Source organism: Salmo salar, chromosome ssa17, assembly GCF_905237065.1.
Source record: "Salmo salar chromosome ssa17, Ssal_v3.1, whole genome shotgun sequence".
Taxonomy (NCBI): domain Eukaryota; kingdom Metazoa; phylum Chordata; class Actinopteri; order Salmoniformes; family Salmonidae; genus Salmo; species Salmo salar.
This window is the reverse complement of record NC_059458.1, coordinates 11,271,085-11,285,864: the sequence shown is the minus strand read 5'-3', so window position 1 is coordinate 11,285,864 and position 14,780 is coordinate 11,271,085. Positions and strand designations below refer to the sequence as shown.

General features: G+C 41.6%; 1 protein-coding gene across 7 annotated transcripts in view; it reads right to left on the bottom strand.

Moving 5' to 3' along the window:
* Positions 1–5,382: 5,382 nt before the first annotated feature.
* The window catches only part of LOC106575232 (zinc finger E-box-binding homeobox 2), a 76,719-nt gene continuing 67,321 nt past the window's right edge, over positions 5,383–14,780 (bottom strand). For 5 of the 7 annotated variants that reach the window (XM_014151610.2, XM_045698790.1, XM_014151608.2 and 2 more), the window contains 4 exons: positions 13,180–13,288; positions 10,749–12,835; positions 9,104–9,284; positions 5,383–7,469 (listed from right to left, as the gene is read on the bottom strand). In XM_014151610.2, coding sequence (XP_014007085.2) covers positions 6,892–7,469; positions 9,104–9,284; positions 10,749–12,835; positions 13,180–13,288 — 2,955 coding nt within the window. In that variant the 3' untranslated portion in view covers positions 5,383–6,891. The remainder of the gene's footprint in view (positions 7,470–9,103; positions 9,285–10,748; positions 12,836–13,179; positions 13,289–14,780) is intronic. The other 2 variants (XM_045698792.1, XM_045698791.1) reach the window with 1 other exon arrangement.

The following is a 14,780-nucleotide window of genomic DNA, read 5'->3' as shown; positions in this document are numbered from 1 at the left end:
GGCGTGAGAGGTCTCTGGGATTCACAAACCCTGGTTTTAATGAAGTAAAAAACAACACCCACACAACCATCTCTAGCGTTTCCCGTGGAAATGTGGAGATGATTACATGTGAGAAAAGCAGAGGGGGTCTGGCTTTCTATCAAATAAATCATGTCCCCCCCCCCCTTCCTCTTCTTGTTGTCCACACATATTTCTAGGTGATTAGTGATGATGTACGCTCACCACCACAACTAGGTCTCATTTACGGTTCATACAAGATAGGTCAAAAATAAACTTACACCCCTACATCAGAACCTGCTTGATATTGACAACCAGTCAAGCTTGTCTCTACATGAAGGAAACATACAGTATATTTTAGAAGAAAGATTTACTGTAGATATTGCAGGTTAGTGATACAGGTGTCCACCTTACAAACCCTCCATGAATTAATGATCTAGTACTAGTAGCCTACTCAAAGGCTTTCTGCATGTCCTGGCAGACAAAATATAGAATTCATTCCTTTACATAAATACAGTTTAACCACATGAAATGACATGCAAATGAAGTATGCATAATATTATACCCAGTGAATAAGTTGGTATTACAACCTCAAAACCTTCCTTTTAGAGTGAAAAAAACCCACTTTTACAATACCATTTTTGTGGTTTTACGTAACAGCCTATGATTGAATAATTATTTCTCGGGGGTCTTTGATCTCATAAAGGGGAGGCAACTTTAAATGTTGTGCAGATTAAGGTTTCAAAGCAAAAGAATGACTGAGGACCCTTTTTTCTATTGCAGCATGAGTCAAGTATCATTACACTTCAAAAGTGCAGGCCTCACACTAAAGCTAATCATTAAATAAAGGAAAAATACCTATTTATTGGGAGCCAAATGCATATTATGAATCTCTCTTGCTCACAGAGCTGAGCGCTAGGAAATACATATTAGCCTTGGGGGATTATTACTACGTTCACCAGCCTCACCACTTTCTGCATTATCAGCCAGGTTTGTTCCACTGACATCCATAGAAGACGACTGAAATGAATTCCTTTGAGTACAATATTTATATATGCTTACAAGCAGATGACACTGTCTCTATCTCAAAAAAAAAAAAGAGAGACACAGACTGCCTTTACAAGATAGGCAGCTCAGTTAATAAAGTTACTTTTCGGTCCGTCTCTATCAAAAAGTACATCAATCTCTTTAGCGATAACAATGTTAGTCCATAATTGGTCAGTGTTATAGGTCCCCAGCTACACTTTATCATACACTCTCCCTCAAACAGGACAATGTGCTCTAAAGACTTATTTTATTGAAGCGTGTAGTTGTATTAGATAGCCACTTCAACCTAACGAATTTATGATAATTATGTGATATTATCAATGCTAGCATACACACACGTCCATGGAATGAAATTGTACTCCCAAAAAGTGCTTTATCTCAACAATGTTTGTTATATTCTTTCCTTTTTCTTGAGATATTAAGCTATTTAATTACTGTTAAGAGCATTAAGGAGTGATTTTAAGTATAATTTGTAGTTCATGAACTGTTTTAATAAATTACACTTAATATAATTAGGCCTAATCCCAGTAGGATAGGAGTGAATGCTTGCTTTAAGAAATTACATATATGTGAAATTGCATACATTTCAATCCAACAAAAAGGTTTTGGCTGCAAAGGTTTGGCTCCCTCAATGGCATAATTATCTATTTCCAGAGTGTGCAGTGTAAAAACAGTGTTAAGTCCATTAACTCAGGGTCTTATTCACCGTGCATAATCATATACCTACCATGTACTAACCTCATAAATTAATTGCCAATGGCCTCTTCAGAGCCAGCGCTAAACGTTGTACAGGGGTTAGAGAGGCCATACGAACATTTGAGCTTCAATCATTCTAGCTATTAACAATACCCTGTTTACTATAATTCAAGCTGCGTACAAATCATAGCTTGACATCCGAAAGGAGGGCAAGCAGACAATGAGTCTTGCGAGAGTTAAATGACTACATGAACCGTACTTTGAATTACATCGTCCTTTTTTTGTCGGGTGGTGAAGTATCTAATTAAAATAGAGATATTTTCCTGTCAAAAATAGTGGGGACCATGTTTAATTAAGTCAAGAGGACAGTAACATATTAGTGATATGAAAGTCTAGGCAGTCATCCACCATTTGCATGATGCCTTTCATAAAAAATGCATGTGCCCATCTTGAAAGGATCACTGTAATTTGTGAAGGAGTATTGTGCACCATTGAAATTAATATCCCTGGTAAAGTTTTGTACAGAAAACCCTGAAGGTGGTCGCTAGCTTTCAGAAACCAGGCTATAGCCTAATCACCCTATATGGATAGGGGATCATGTGGTTAACCGTTTCATTGATAAGGTTAAAGAAGTGTCACTTTGTTTTGGCCAATAGATTAATCAACTCGGAATCATCCCATCCTCCTATCCTATGGCATCGGAGATTATCATTGTCGTCGGCCAAAACTGACCAGTAATTTAAATAGATATGATTACACCTACACCGGCATGCTGGGCCTAGCACGAATTAAAGTCCCCGAGAAATGTGTAATGAGTGATGTTCCCTGTACCCAGCTGAGGCCCTGCAGACACAGCCATGATCCAGCATTCTAATCACCCGTCAGCCCAAGCCGCTGTTGCTTTGCATTAGAATCTGTGTTTGTGCATATCAAAGATTCCACAAACGCGTTGGCAAAACACATAATCACTTTCCCCTCCGAGAGAGAGAGAGAGAGAGAGAGAGAGAGAGAGAGAGAGAGAGAGAGAGAGAGAGAGAGAGAGAGAGAGAGAGAGAGAGAGAGAGAGATGGGGATTTTTATAAAGAGGTGAAAGAAAGTATGGATGGATAAACAGTGCAGACTGATTTGCAAGAAAAGAAAAACAAACAAAAAAGAAAGAAAGATTGGAAGCCTTGGTCGTGAAACTCCCTGAAAACTGTATCAATGTGTAACATTGACTCAACAACAGTGTGCCTTCTCTATGTAGGGCAATGGTTTGCTATGGTATGAGAGTGTATTGATGGACTGGTGGAGGAAGGGTCCAACTCACCATATCACAAGAGCAACATAGTCTAAATAGCTTACTTACATACAACGCCTGCTTTTCCCGCCATGCCTCCTTTCCATACCACGTCAACTATGCTGCTAGGGTGTGAACAAGTGCATCAAATAATACATGCAAAATAATAAAAGTCTATGCAGGGGTCTTTGCTCCACACAACGCCCAACCCCCTCCGATTTTGGAGAGCATTGTTGTCTTTGTGCCCTTTACTGCTCGCCTGGCTCCTCTCCGCTCTGCACCTGCTGCATTCATCAGAATAGGGAATGCAGGCCGGGCATGCTTGGACCTCTAGTACCCCCTCAACTGAGAGTGACAGTATTCAGTCTGCTTGTCCTGATACTTTACCTTGGAAATCAATACATGAGATAATGTTGAAATATGTCAGAATTGTATGTTATTGGTAAATCATGTATTGTGATCAATGCATACTAAACATTTACAGTTGAATTTTCGGTCGGTGAAGTTGCCTGAGTTACAGCCCTTTTGCTAAATCGAGTATTTTACATCATCGGGCAGAAATCCATGTGTGTTAGCATCTTTGTCGCAGATGGTGTAGCCTTTCATGATATGCAACACATTTAAAAAGTTGAGAACTCCTTGGCTTGCCATCATTCTCAACAGTGCATTGGAGCACACACTTCACGAGACTCTGCCCTTCAATAAGGATATAGGTCTGGTTGGATGATTTTCTTTTATTATTATCATCATCATTTTTTTGTCTGTTTTTGTCCCACCACTGGCACACTGGTGCACCACCTGCTCTGGGTCTCTTTCTGCTTGGGCCAGACTGAACAGCTAACAGCTGGCTGCTCTTCTGACACTCTGATTGGCTAATCCCTACTGGTCACTTGTGCTTCTCCTGCCTGCCTGCCTGTGAACTTTCTCTCTCCCAGTGCCAGGTCTGGGCCTTCTTCACAGGGGCCGTCCTTCATACGCCCTGAGAATGATATGGGCAGCATATGGGGATATGTAAATAATTTAATGAGGTCAAAAGTCTGAGCTCTCCTCTCTACCTCTTTTACCCTGGATATATCCTGGATCCTACATCAACCTCCTCTTATTTGTTTTGCTATATGTTTACTAAACGTTTTGGAAATAAGTTGCATATCCTTTATTCAGAGTTAATTCTACTGAATATACCTTTTATTCAGTTCAGTGGTACACACTTCTATTTTAATTTCCTTTTCATCTGAGAACTTGGGAATGCCAAGGGCCATAAAGTTTCCCTATATAATATGTCAGCGAGGTACAGTATGTGTTGAGCCAATGACAACATTAAGTAATGTAACCATAGTAAGACTTGGAGATTTCAATGGATGCAATTGCACACCCTGAAGGAAAAATCTACACTTAATGTCTGAGTCTATACCTAAAACCAGTGATGAATCATCAGAGTTCATATGTTCCAAACACACCACCAATCTGGCCAAAACATACAGCAATATGACATTATTGAGTTACTGTAACAGCATGTTGTCATTAGGTGTTTTTTCCTCCCAAACATTCGACTAGCTTGGTTAAGTATTTTCAAATGAAGTTTTAAAAGGAAATTGTTCTTTACTTCAAAATGATTGACTGGGGCGAAACAAACAACAGTACAAGTACAACTTCCCTCCTAACGTCATGATCTTCTTTATTGTGGCGCAGAAGGGTACTAGAACGTGTCAAATACTTTCCACCTGGAGTGTTCTATCCTCCTTGAAGGTATCTTCTCCTTACCTCTGATCTCTGTGGAAGCTTTGCATTTTTTATCCTCCCAACAGTTAACAGTAGATGGTTAAATTCAATGGCTAATCATTTAAGACCTCCCCTTTTATCTGTGAGATAGCGCCGAATGATCAGATGGCATCAGGATCAATATGAAAATTGGAATATGCAAAGCATGCTCTGCGTTTGGCATTGCTCAACCTTTTCTCTTTCATCTTAGCCTTTTGATGTTGCTTTGAATCTGCATATGCAGTGTGAGCGGTTAATAGCTATAAGTATCTTCACACGAAAGTACTTTTACAGTAGCTGGCGTCCACCTTTCATTTTAATGACTGAATTTGTTTCTTTGCTTTTTTTCCTCTCTTGGTAATGTGATTGTCATTAAACAATCATTAAGTCTATTGAATGTTATAAAAGTATTGAAAATAATGATAAAAATACTGAATTATTGTGTGACTCAGTATGTGAAAAGTTGAAATCATACGAGGCAAACTCCCAATTTTGGGGGAATGTGGGTCTTTTACTTTCAGACGACTCCTTTTCTGAGTGACAGGTGTAGTTATATGGTTCTCGAGCACTGCTACAAAAGCACGAAAAAATGTAAACATAAGGCATTTGTGTTTTGTAATTTGGCTACTTTTATTCGAGCATGGTCATTTCCAAGAGAAATTACAAATTAAAAATTCAATAATACTTTTACAAAGACATTTCAGGAAAGATTTTCTTCAGTCATGGTATCATACATTGTATCTTAACAGTCCCTCTTCATTTTTTTTGCCAAAAAAAAAAAAAGATGAAGAAAGTGGAATTTTTTTAGTTAAAAATACAGTGTTTTCACAATATTGTATAAAAGTTCCCAAATTTGGAATTTCCAGTAATTGGAAAATAAAGGAAATAAAACAAAATATTATAGTTGAAAATTTGCATTTCACAATTAATGTTTCAAAACACAATAAATGCTCTCTTTACGTAAAATTTGCCCCAATGATCAACGCCAAGTTCATTTTTACTAAAATATATCTATATATTGAAGAACTATAATACTGTACACTACAGTATGAAATAAATAAAATTAGGAAATATAAAATGGGCCACATAAATAAAATGTTATTCAACCTACAAACAAAATTAATGCAATTTTGATGTTTCAAAAAATTGTTTGGTGTAATACTGACAAAAGTTAATGAAATAAACCTGAAAATTGCACAGACATATGTAAACTAAGGAGCTGCGGCCTAGTGTCCTAATACTGACATGGGTGCTTGAAAGATCAAGGTGAGCTATCTCTTAATACCGAAGCTGGTGAAGAGGTAACATGTGTCACCCTCCTTTCACACAATACAAGGATGGCACTTGCAGAAACACACAGATTAAAAGGTTTGCATATAAGGCTTTTTCTTATCAAAAACACCTTACAAAGGCTTTCTCCTTCATTGTTCACATGATCCTTCCATCTACTGTACTGTACTGCCAAAACCGTTTCCCTTCATTTCAAGGTCTCTTTAAGACTTCAGTATCTTAAAATCAAACAGGTAATATCTGTTAAGTTCCTTCACAGAGAAATGCTGAGGCCTAAAACTGTGTGGCTAGCTGGCCTGACGACAGGGCAAAACTATAGACAACACATTAAGTGAAAGATAAGTAATACAACTGATGGACTGTAGCGTGGACACTACTGCTTTATTCAACACTGTATAAATATATACATAGGCAATACTTTTTTATTCTTTTTGTAGTGATTATAGAAGCGAAGTGCAATTTGTACAAGTCACTAGTTTGTGCTATAAAGACTATGGAACACAGAGTTTTTAGGATGTTAGCACCACACATATTTTTAGGCCTTAATACTGTACAATTTTTAAAAAGGATTCATTTATTCATTTTTGCATAATGCAGCATCTTCTTACACAATTCACCGCCCCCCCACCCCAAAACCAAACTTCAAATCAATGTCTCCTTGGAGACATGTACAACCACCACCCCTTGAGTCCTTCAATTCAAAGCTTCCTAGAAGCTTCAGGCACGTGCATGTACAGCTTCAACACAGCAGCGTTTAAAACCAAGCAGGTAACAATACTGAACAGAAAAGTAAGATGGGAAGCTTTTTAAATGCAGTAGTTTTATTACATGCCGTCCTCCATATTGTCCTCGTGATCCGATTTGGTTTCTGTTTTCCCGTCCAACGAACTATCGTCCATCGAGTGCTCTCCGTTCTCCTCCTCATCCCGCAACGTGTCTGGATCTGTGTCCATGCTCTTGTTCTCGCTCTCCTCTTCCTCCTCCTCAAAATCCTCTTCCCTACGTCCTATTTTCGCGTACGTTCCTTCAACTTCCTTCTGACGATCTCTCATTCCTCCGTTCATCCCTCCTTCCCTCAGAATGCCCTCGCGGTCCTCCAGGTCGGGGTAGCCCTGAGGAGTCATGCCCTGTAAGTAGGCCCGGCTCAATAGTAGCTCTGTGGGCTCTAGGTGGCCCTTCTCCCGGGCCTCTCTCTCGGCCGCTTCCCTCTCCTCTGCCTCCCTCTTGCAGTAAGAGTAACGGTGGTTCATGTGCTGGGAGTAGGAGCCGGAGTGAGAGAAGCGCTTCCCGCACTTGTCGCACTGGTACGGTTTCTCGCCCGAGTGCAGTCGTGAATGTTCTATAAGGTGGTGCTTGTGTTTGAATGCCTTCTTGCAGATTTGACACTGGTGTGGCCGTTTACCTGAGGAGACACAAAGGGAGAGGAAAGCAGACATGAGTTTTCCAGCTCGCTACTTTGTTACTACATTTCACACAATTATAAACATCAGGAGGAGAACAAACACAAACTAAAAGTACATTCAGATGATTCGAATGGTACGAAGCAACTTGAACTAGTATTACAATTTCAATGCTAACCGTGTCATAACTTATTTGTTTATTCCAAATGAGGAGATAAGCAGCTTAAATAAACCACAGGGTCTGTCGTGTTTACATTATGAAATTCCCTCCTATCGCTAAAGCATGGAGGAACAGAATCACAGACACTTATTTTCGTCGTAAGTGCCACACTGATGGATGCAACGTAAATAAACCATCGCAAACTAAACAAACAGAAAGCTGTGACAAATAAGTAAACAAATAGGAGATGAAAATTGAACAAGAGACTCCTATGGCTACCCTGATCATCTCAGAAGAATCATTCTAGTTTCTAGACGCCTCTGTCCCTCAATTATACTGGGACTCATCTCTACTCTACTCACCATGTAAGATGGGATACCCTGAATGCAAAAGTGTGAGACGAGAAACTCGAGCCGCCCTACATTGATGGAGTGAAATTTCATTACATCATGCTACCAAATGATCTGGCTAAATAAAAACTCCCCCAGCAGCCAGCAATGGTGGCTGGTCATGGTTTATATCATGGGGTGGGGAGTTGGGGACAGTTGCACCCCTTTTTGAATTTACTACACCTCAGCACATCCGGAAATATAACAGTCTATCTGACACAAATCATAAGACAGAGTTTCTCCTTTGGCATTTCAATCAGCTCGTGACACCACTTGTGCCACCAAGCACAGACACCAACACATCTGGCCAATTCCTAGCCACAAATAGCCCCGGAGTGCCTTCGACACCTTCCATAACTGTCGTTCTTGCAACACACACCTACTAATACCACAACCAGATCAACTGCAGGCTACATCAAGCATGTTCTGCTGCGTGCTGCATATAGTCATGTGTGTAAAGAATGACGCAACTCAGCGAAAGAGTTTCATTGTGAGAAGTGTAAAAAAATAATCCAAAAATGTCATCAACACACAAATGTTCGATGGGTTAAACCGATCTATCGCTGATTAGAGTAATAGTCAACAAAGGACCGTTTTGGTCAAGTGATACTGTCAGCAGTCTGTCTCAGTCTCTTTATAAGTCATATATGTGGGTACGCTTAGTGTGTTTTGTACATCATAATAGGGTTAATAAAGTAGCATGTGATGAATATAATTAGAAATGGCCAAGGATGACATTTACTTCAGACAGTGCCCTCATGCATTATGCAAAGCAATGACACAACATTTAGTTAGGAACTTCCTACCCCATTTTGATTTAAGTATGGAGCTTATATATTCAGAGAAAGGTATTTCTGGCATAACCCCGATAACGTAATGTCTTGCTCTACATATTTTAGTAAGTATATCTCCTCACCCCTGTCAATGAAGAAACAAGTTAGGTCTCGATTTACATACAACTGAAAAAGAACAAAGCAAGAAAGAAGTGGGAATATAAACCAAATGAAACAATTGAAAGGGTTTAGTAACACAAAACATTAGAAATAAAAGCAATGGGGTAAAATAAGTGTTCCAGAACAGTATATACCTGTGTGTTCATATTTGTGTCTTAGGAGGGAACTGCTCTTCTGGAATGTTTTGTCGCACAAGTCACACGCGTACATACCACTTTCTGTCTTCTTGATCTTCTTCCGGGACAGACAGGAGTCTGAATCGGTCATGTCATCCAGTCCTGACATATAATCTGCTGTTCCGTCTAGCAGCTCCCCCTAGAAAATGACACATTTATCAATCCACACGTGTCAGCTAAGTACAGGTACAGTACCTCCTGATGTTTACCTGAATGAAAGACAGAACGGAACTTACTGTTTGACCTAATTACGAACACTCCAATACAGAGCTCAGGTGTAAATGAACAAATGAATATATAAATGGCAGGCTACATGGTAATGGTGGAGAATCTACCCTGAATGTTATTTAAAAAAAAAAATCTCCATATATTTGAATCCACATCAGTCTAATGTTATACATGAAAGAGTTTTAATTCTATATGTATCTGTTCTTTATAAGGGAAAATGAACCCGATAGGCATAGACTTAAATGAATTGGGGGAAATATTATTACATTAGAAGGTCATAATAATAAGAGAAAGCCCTTTGCGGGGCTTATTGTCATATTCTTCTAATTTCCAACTCCTAATGATTAAATCAAGAGGTGTTCTAAATGACCAATATTGAGAAGCACCATTGCTCTCATTAAGAAGTGATCGCTCTGGTCTGACAATGATTCCTTTGGCGGGGACATTTTCTTTCTTACACTGTTTTTAAAGAACAGAGCTACTATCATTCCGCCATCAATTTCAGCTAAATGCCCGTAGCTGTATTTAAAAAAAATCTAATTTAATAACTTAGAATAGGAAACATTATTAATACTTTTTTATCAAAATGGTTCCCTCTATGTTAAACAGCCTTCAGCATTCAGTGGGAATGAACATGGAGCCTGTGCATTATTAACCTGCATGTAGAAACTCATTTTGGCTTTAGAGTGCTAATCTCTTTAAAATAAAAATACAAGAAAGTGGCAGAGAATTGGAGTTGGAGTCAGATCCTCTGTGCTGTGTGCAGCTCCAGGGCTTACCCTTTTCCTATTGCACAGATCATGTACACTATTTCCCTCACACAATTCACGACACAAAACACCTAAGGAAAAAAAATGAAATAAACTAGGCTGAGACAGATTGATTTTAAAGGGTATGTAGTCTATGTTTTACTCTGGAATAGACTACACTGAACAGCTGGAGATGTGATGCTGCCTGCACTCTGCGGTAAGGACAATTCACGGTGGAGTCTGGCAACAACTGAATCCCCCACATCATAACCTCTTCTGAAACAGCAATTATATGCTGATATCGCTAATGACGCCTGCTTGGAGAACTGAACAACTCCAGGCTCGTTTGACAGCTGGTTATCTACCTGACTGTGTTTTCTCCCTGGTTCAATGTGCTGCAGGTGAGCATTTGAGCTCATTAGAGTACCTTTTAATTAGTGGCACAATGAGCAGATCATTTTAGAGAATTTGAGAGGAGAGGTGGGGGGGTTAGAGATGGAGGGAGAGAGAAAGAGGGAGAGAGAGAGAGAGAGAAAGGGGTTAAAGATGGGGAGAGAGAGGGGGGGGGGGGGGAGAGGATAAACCGGAGGCTTAAAAACTAAACCACAAGTGGCTTATCTATTTACCTGGAAACCAGGCTTTCGCTGGTATTTTCTCCTCTGCTGCATTTCAGCAAAGGTAGCTGCTCCTGTTGCATAAGTGTAGGCCATGTGTGGTAGGAAGCTCAGCTGATCCAGCCCTGGGTATGGCCTCAGCCCAGGCATGCTGGCCTGCATTGGAGACATGAAGGTGGCAGGTGGGAACGCGGTCTGTTGCGGAAGCGACGTGTACATCGGTTTGGCACCGAAGGGGTTCATCCCGAACAAGGGGCTGGTGCTTTTGTTGAAGTCTCCATTGAGGTGGTTCTGGCCTCTGCCTTCAAACTCCTTCTTGAGATAGGCCAGGTTAAGTGGCTCTTCGAAGTGTTCTCGTGGGGAGGGAACACTGGAGTGGTCATGGTGGTTCATACTGTTTAGTTTAGGTCTGCTCTTCACAGTCATGGCGTGTTTGGGCTCCTTCATGAGCTTTGGCAGTGACAGGTCCAGTGGTTGTTCAGACAGGTTCATGTTGAGATTCAGGTCCTCAGACATCAGGCTGTTTGGAGTATATGAGCTACTCTGGGAGTTTTTGGAAGATGTGGAGGAAAGATTCAAAGGAGAAGGTGTGCTGCTCCTTGAGAGGTGGTCCAATTTGGAGTGGTCACCCATGTGTTTGGTGTGTCCACTGAACGTGTTGGCTTTCATGAGTCTGAGTTGGTTCTCACAGTTGTTGACGTTGTTATGGAGCTCTGCAATGGAGGGGGACATGATATGGTGGTCACGGTTGCGGTCACGGTCATTAGACTTGATCAGGGACACTGGGGATCTAGCTGCCATTGAGTCTTTAGTGGGAGCGTGGTTATGGTTGTTTGCGGCTAGAACTATATCTGCATGGTTGTTTCGTTGTTGTTCTAGTGGTGGAGTTCTTGGGGTGCCGTACTGGTAGACTTTCCTCTGCTCGAACCACTCTTTGACGAATTCCTGAGGAAGGCCGACCGCTATGGAGATCTTCAGTAGTTCCTCTGAATTGGGCTCCATGTTCATAGCGAAGTAGGCCTTGAGCACTGACATGTGGTCCTTGTACGGGTTGATGGGGCTTTTCTCAGACAGCATGGACGAGAGCAGGAGGGCATGCTTCTCAGTAAACATCCCCTGTTTTGTGGGCATAAGGTTCTCACTAGTCTGGAGAACTGTCTTGATCTCCTCATTCATTTTACACAGGTAACGTTCATGCTGATGCAAGGGAATTGGACCTGGGAAGGCTTCTTTGCAGTATTGGCAAGAAAAGGGTGTAAACATAATGTTGTTCTCATGCATCTTATCCTCTGTACCTAAATCTAGCATGTGGTTGGATTTCTCACGTTTGATAGTGCTAATTTGTCTCTTTGAGTCCGTGGTCAAGCTCTGGAGACAAGCTTTGGCTTCGTTCACTTTTTCTAATGTGTAGTCGATGATGCTTTTAGTGGCACCGTTATGGCTGACGACTGGAAGACCAACCTGGTGACCCCCCTGTGACGTCAGTCCCTGTTTCTGCTCCTCGATCTGGTTCCCGAGCTCCTTCATGTAAGCCTTGAGCCTGGAGATCTCCTCCGGTTTGCAGTCCATCTTCTGCCTGCACACAGTGTTGTCCACGATCTGGAGCACCTTCTGGACCTCGCTCAGGTTGTTGCTCAGGGACGGGTAACCAAGGAGCTGTTGTTCGATCCCCACCCCCACGTGCTGCATGGGGCTCTGGGCTGAGCAGTGGATCCCTAGCGGGCTGCTATTTCCCCCCATCCCTCCGTTCATGAAGGGCCCAGGTGCGCCGAAGCCATGGGAGGCCATCATGAGTTTGTAGTCGTTGAAGTCTAGTGGTTCTGTTTTGATGTTCAGGTGGTGGTTGTTCTGGTCCTGGTGGTGGCCCAGGGGCTTGCCGTTTCCGTTTCCGTTCTCTAGCTTGTGTCTCAGCTGGGTGATGGCGGTGTTAGTGGGGGAGGACGAGGCTGATGTAGGGGAAGAGCCTGTCTTCATGTTGTTGCGCATCCTCCCGTTGACTGCTATAAGGCCGATGCACTTCTTGCTGCTGATGTGAGAGCTGTAGGAGCCTGAGTGGGAGAAGCGCTTCTTGCAGTTCGGGCATTCATATGGCTTCTCACCTGAAAGAGACAACATATACTTTTAAAAAGATCTGCCATGAACACATTTAGAATGGCATAATGAACACACATATTCTCAATTATTAATTACAAGTGGGCTAAGGGAGAATGTATCAACAATGAACACCTTTAATGAATGCCAAATTAAAGTGTAAACACTGAACTGCTCAATTGTGAGATTGGCAGATAGAAGGAAACAAAGTAGCTCAAGTCATCCATTGGAACAGTGGGAGAGAGAAAAGAAAAAGGCAATCGATTTTTGTACACCCTGTGAAGTTCACCGCAGTCTTAAATCAAGGTTATGCTTATTCAAAGAGGAGTGCACAGGCCCCCTTGCTACCCACCACTGTGAATCCGCAGGTGTTCCTTCAGATGGTGCTTGTATTTGAAGGCCTTGCCACATTCTGTGCATTTGAACTTGCGGTTGCCAGCCCCCTGGTTCAGCAGTTGGTGCTATAGAGAAAGAAGCAGGTATTGACATGAGTTCTGCTAACAACATTACAGGGGGAAAAGAGTTCACTAAATAATCACAATCAGCCCTCGGTGCAATCGACCGACAAGCCAAATGTCTCGCGTTGCTACACAGCCCATCTTGCCTCTTTCTACTTCCAACTCCAATGAGAGAGTACAAGAGTGGCGCTGATAACAGAGGGAATCACATACCTTTTCATTTCCTGGCTCTCGAGCCCAGGAAGCATGCCTTTAGAATTTGGCAGCCAATAAAATAAAATAAATGAAAGGGGCTCTTTTTTAATATAGTTTCCCCCTCATTAGAGACAAGCAATCTAATCTTATTAATTTGGGGTAATCACTCAAAAGATATTCTGACTATTTCACAAGAAGTCCTTCCCTGTATTTCACATACCTACATACAACAGTAATTATACATGAAGAAACATTACATTTCCATAAATGTTGAAATGTCTTAATTGGAACAGATTTCCACTAATCATTTGAATCCTCAAACGTCTCTTTAATAATCTTAGACTATGCTGGATAGGATGGGCCTAGGCCTTGATTCTCTGTTCAAAGGTAAACATCAGTTGCAGCCCCTCCAATTTGCAATTCAAACAGGGGGAGGCCTCTGCCTGTTTAAAAATCCTAATATAATAGTAATCACAACAACAATAACAGTGTACGTGTAAACGGGGGGCATACCAGGCGTGCACAATTAATTCTGAGTGGGAGGTGAACATGTTAAATGCTTAGGCAATACAAAAGATCTCTCAGCAGCACTCGCTACGCAGGCAGGCATAGCAGAAAGAAGCAGCCAGCGTCCTGATCCAGCCTGACAACTGCTGGGGTGTGCTGACTCTACCCACATTCCTGGGGAGACAGATGGCGTAAGGGAGGACACAGGGAGGATTGTTCAAACGGCAGCAACCTTCAAAGATCGAGCAGGAGTGGGTCTGTCTGTCGGTGGGGCCGCCAAGCGCCAGTCAGGGACCCCACCACTCGTATGTTGCTGAGTTGCATAAACAAACAGCAACAGCTGCTTTGGCTCCCGCTGCTTCCCTCTGAGGACCGCAGTAAACTTTAGTTGTGCCAATAAGATAAAATCATTCTCTAACCCTAATTGTCAATGGCAGCAACACCGGCAAATGTGTTTTTTGGGGAGGGGGACTTGCTATCCTACATGACTCAGGGAAGGTTAGGGATGGGATGTTGGATGTTGTTGTCGGGACGCATGGGCTGGGCATTCAAATATTATTGGCTCGTATTAATGACACATTTTCTCTTGATTGGTTAATTGGATAAGGAGAGTTATAGGTTATTTAAGAATTTTGTATGGTGTTTATGGCGAGGGAATCTTTTCCTAGGTAGAGACAGCTCTCACAGGACATTGGATTGGGACTTGCCTGTAAGCGATGACACAATGATTCACTAACTTCACAACATATTTTACTTTCTTTCTTCTTTCTTTTTTACCCCAAGAGGACTTAAC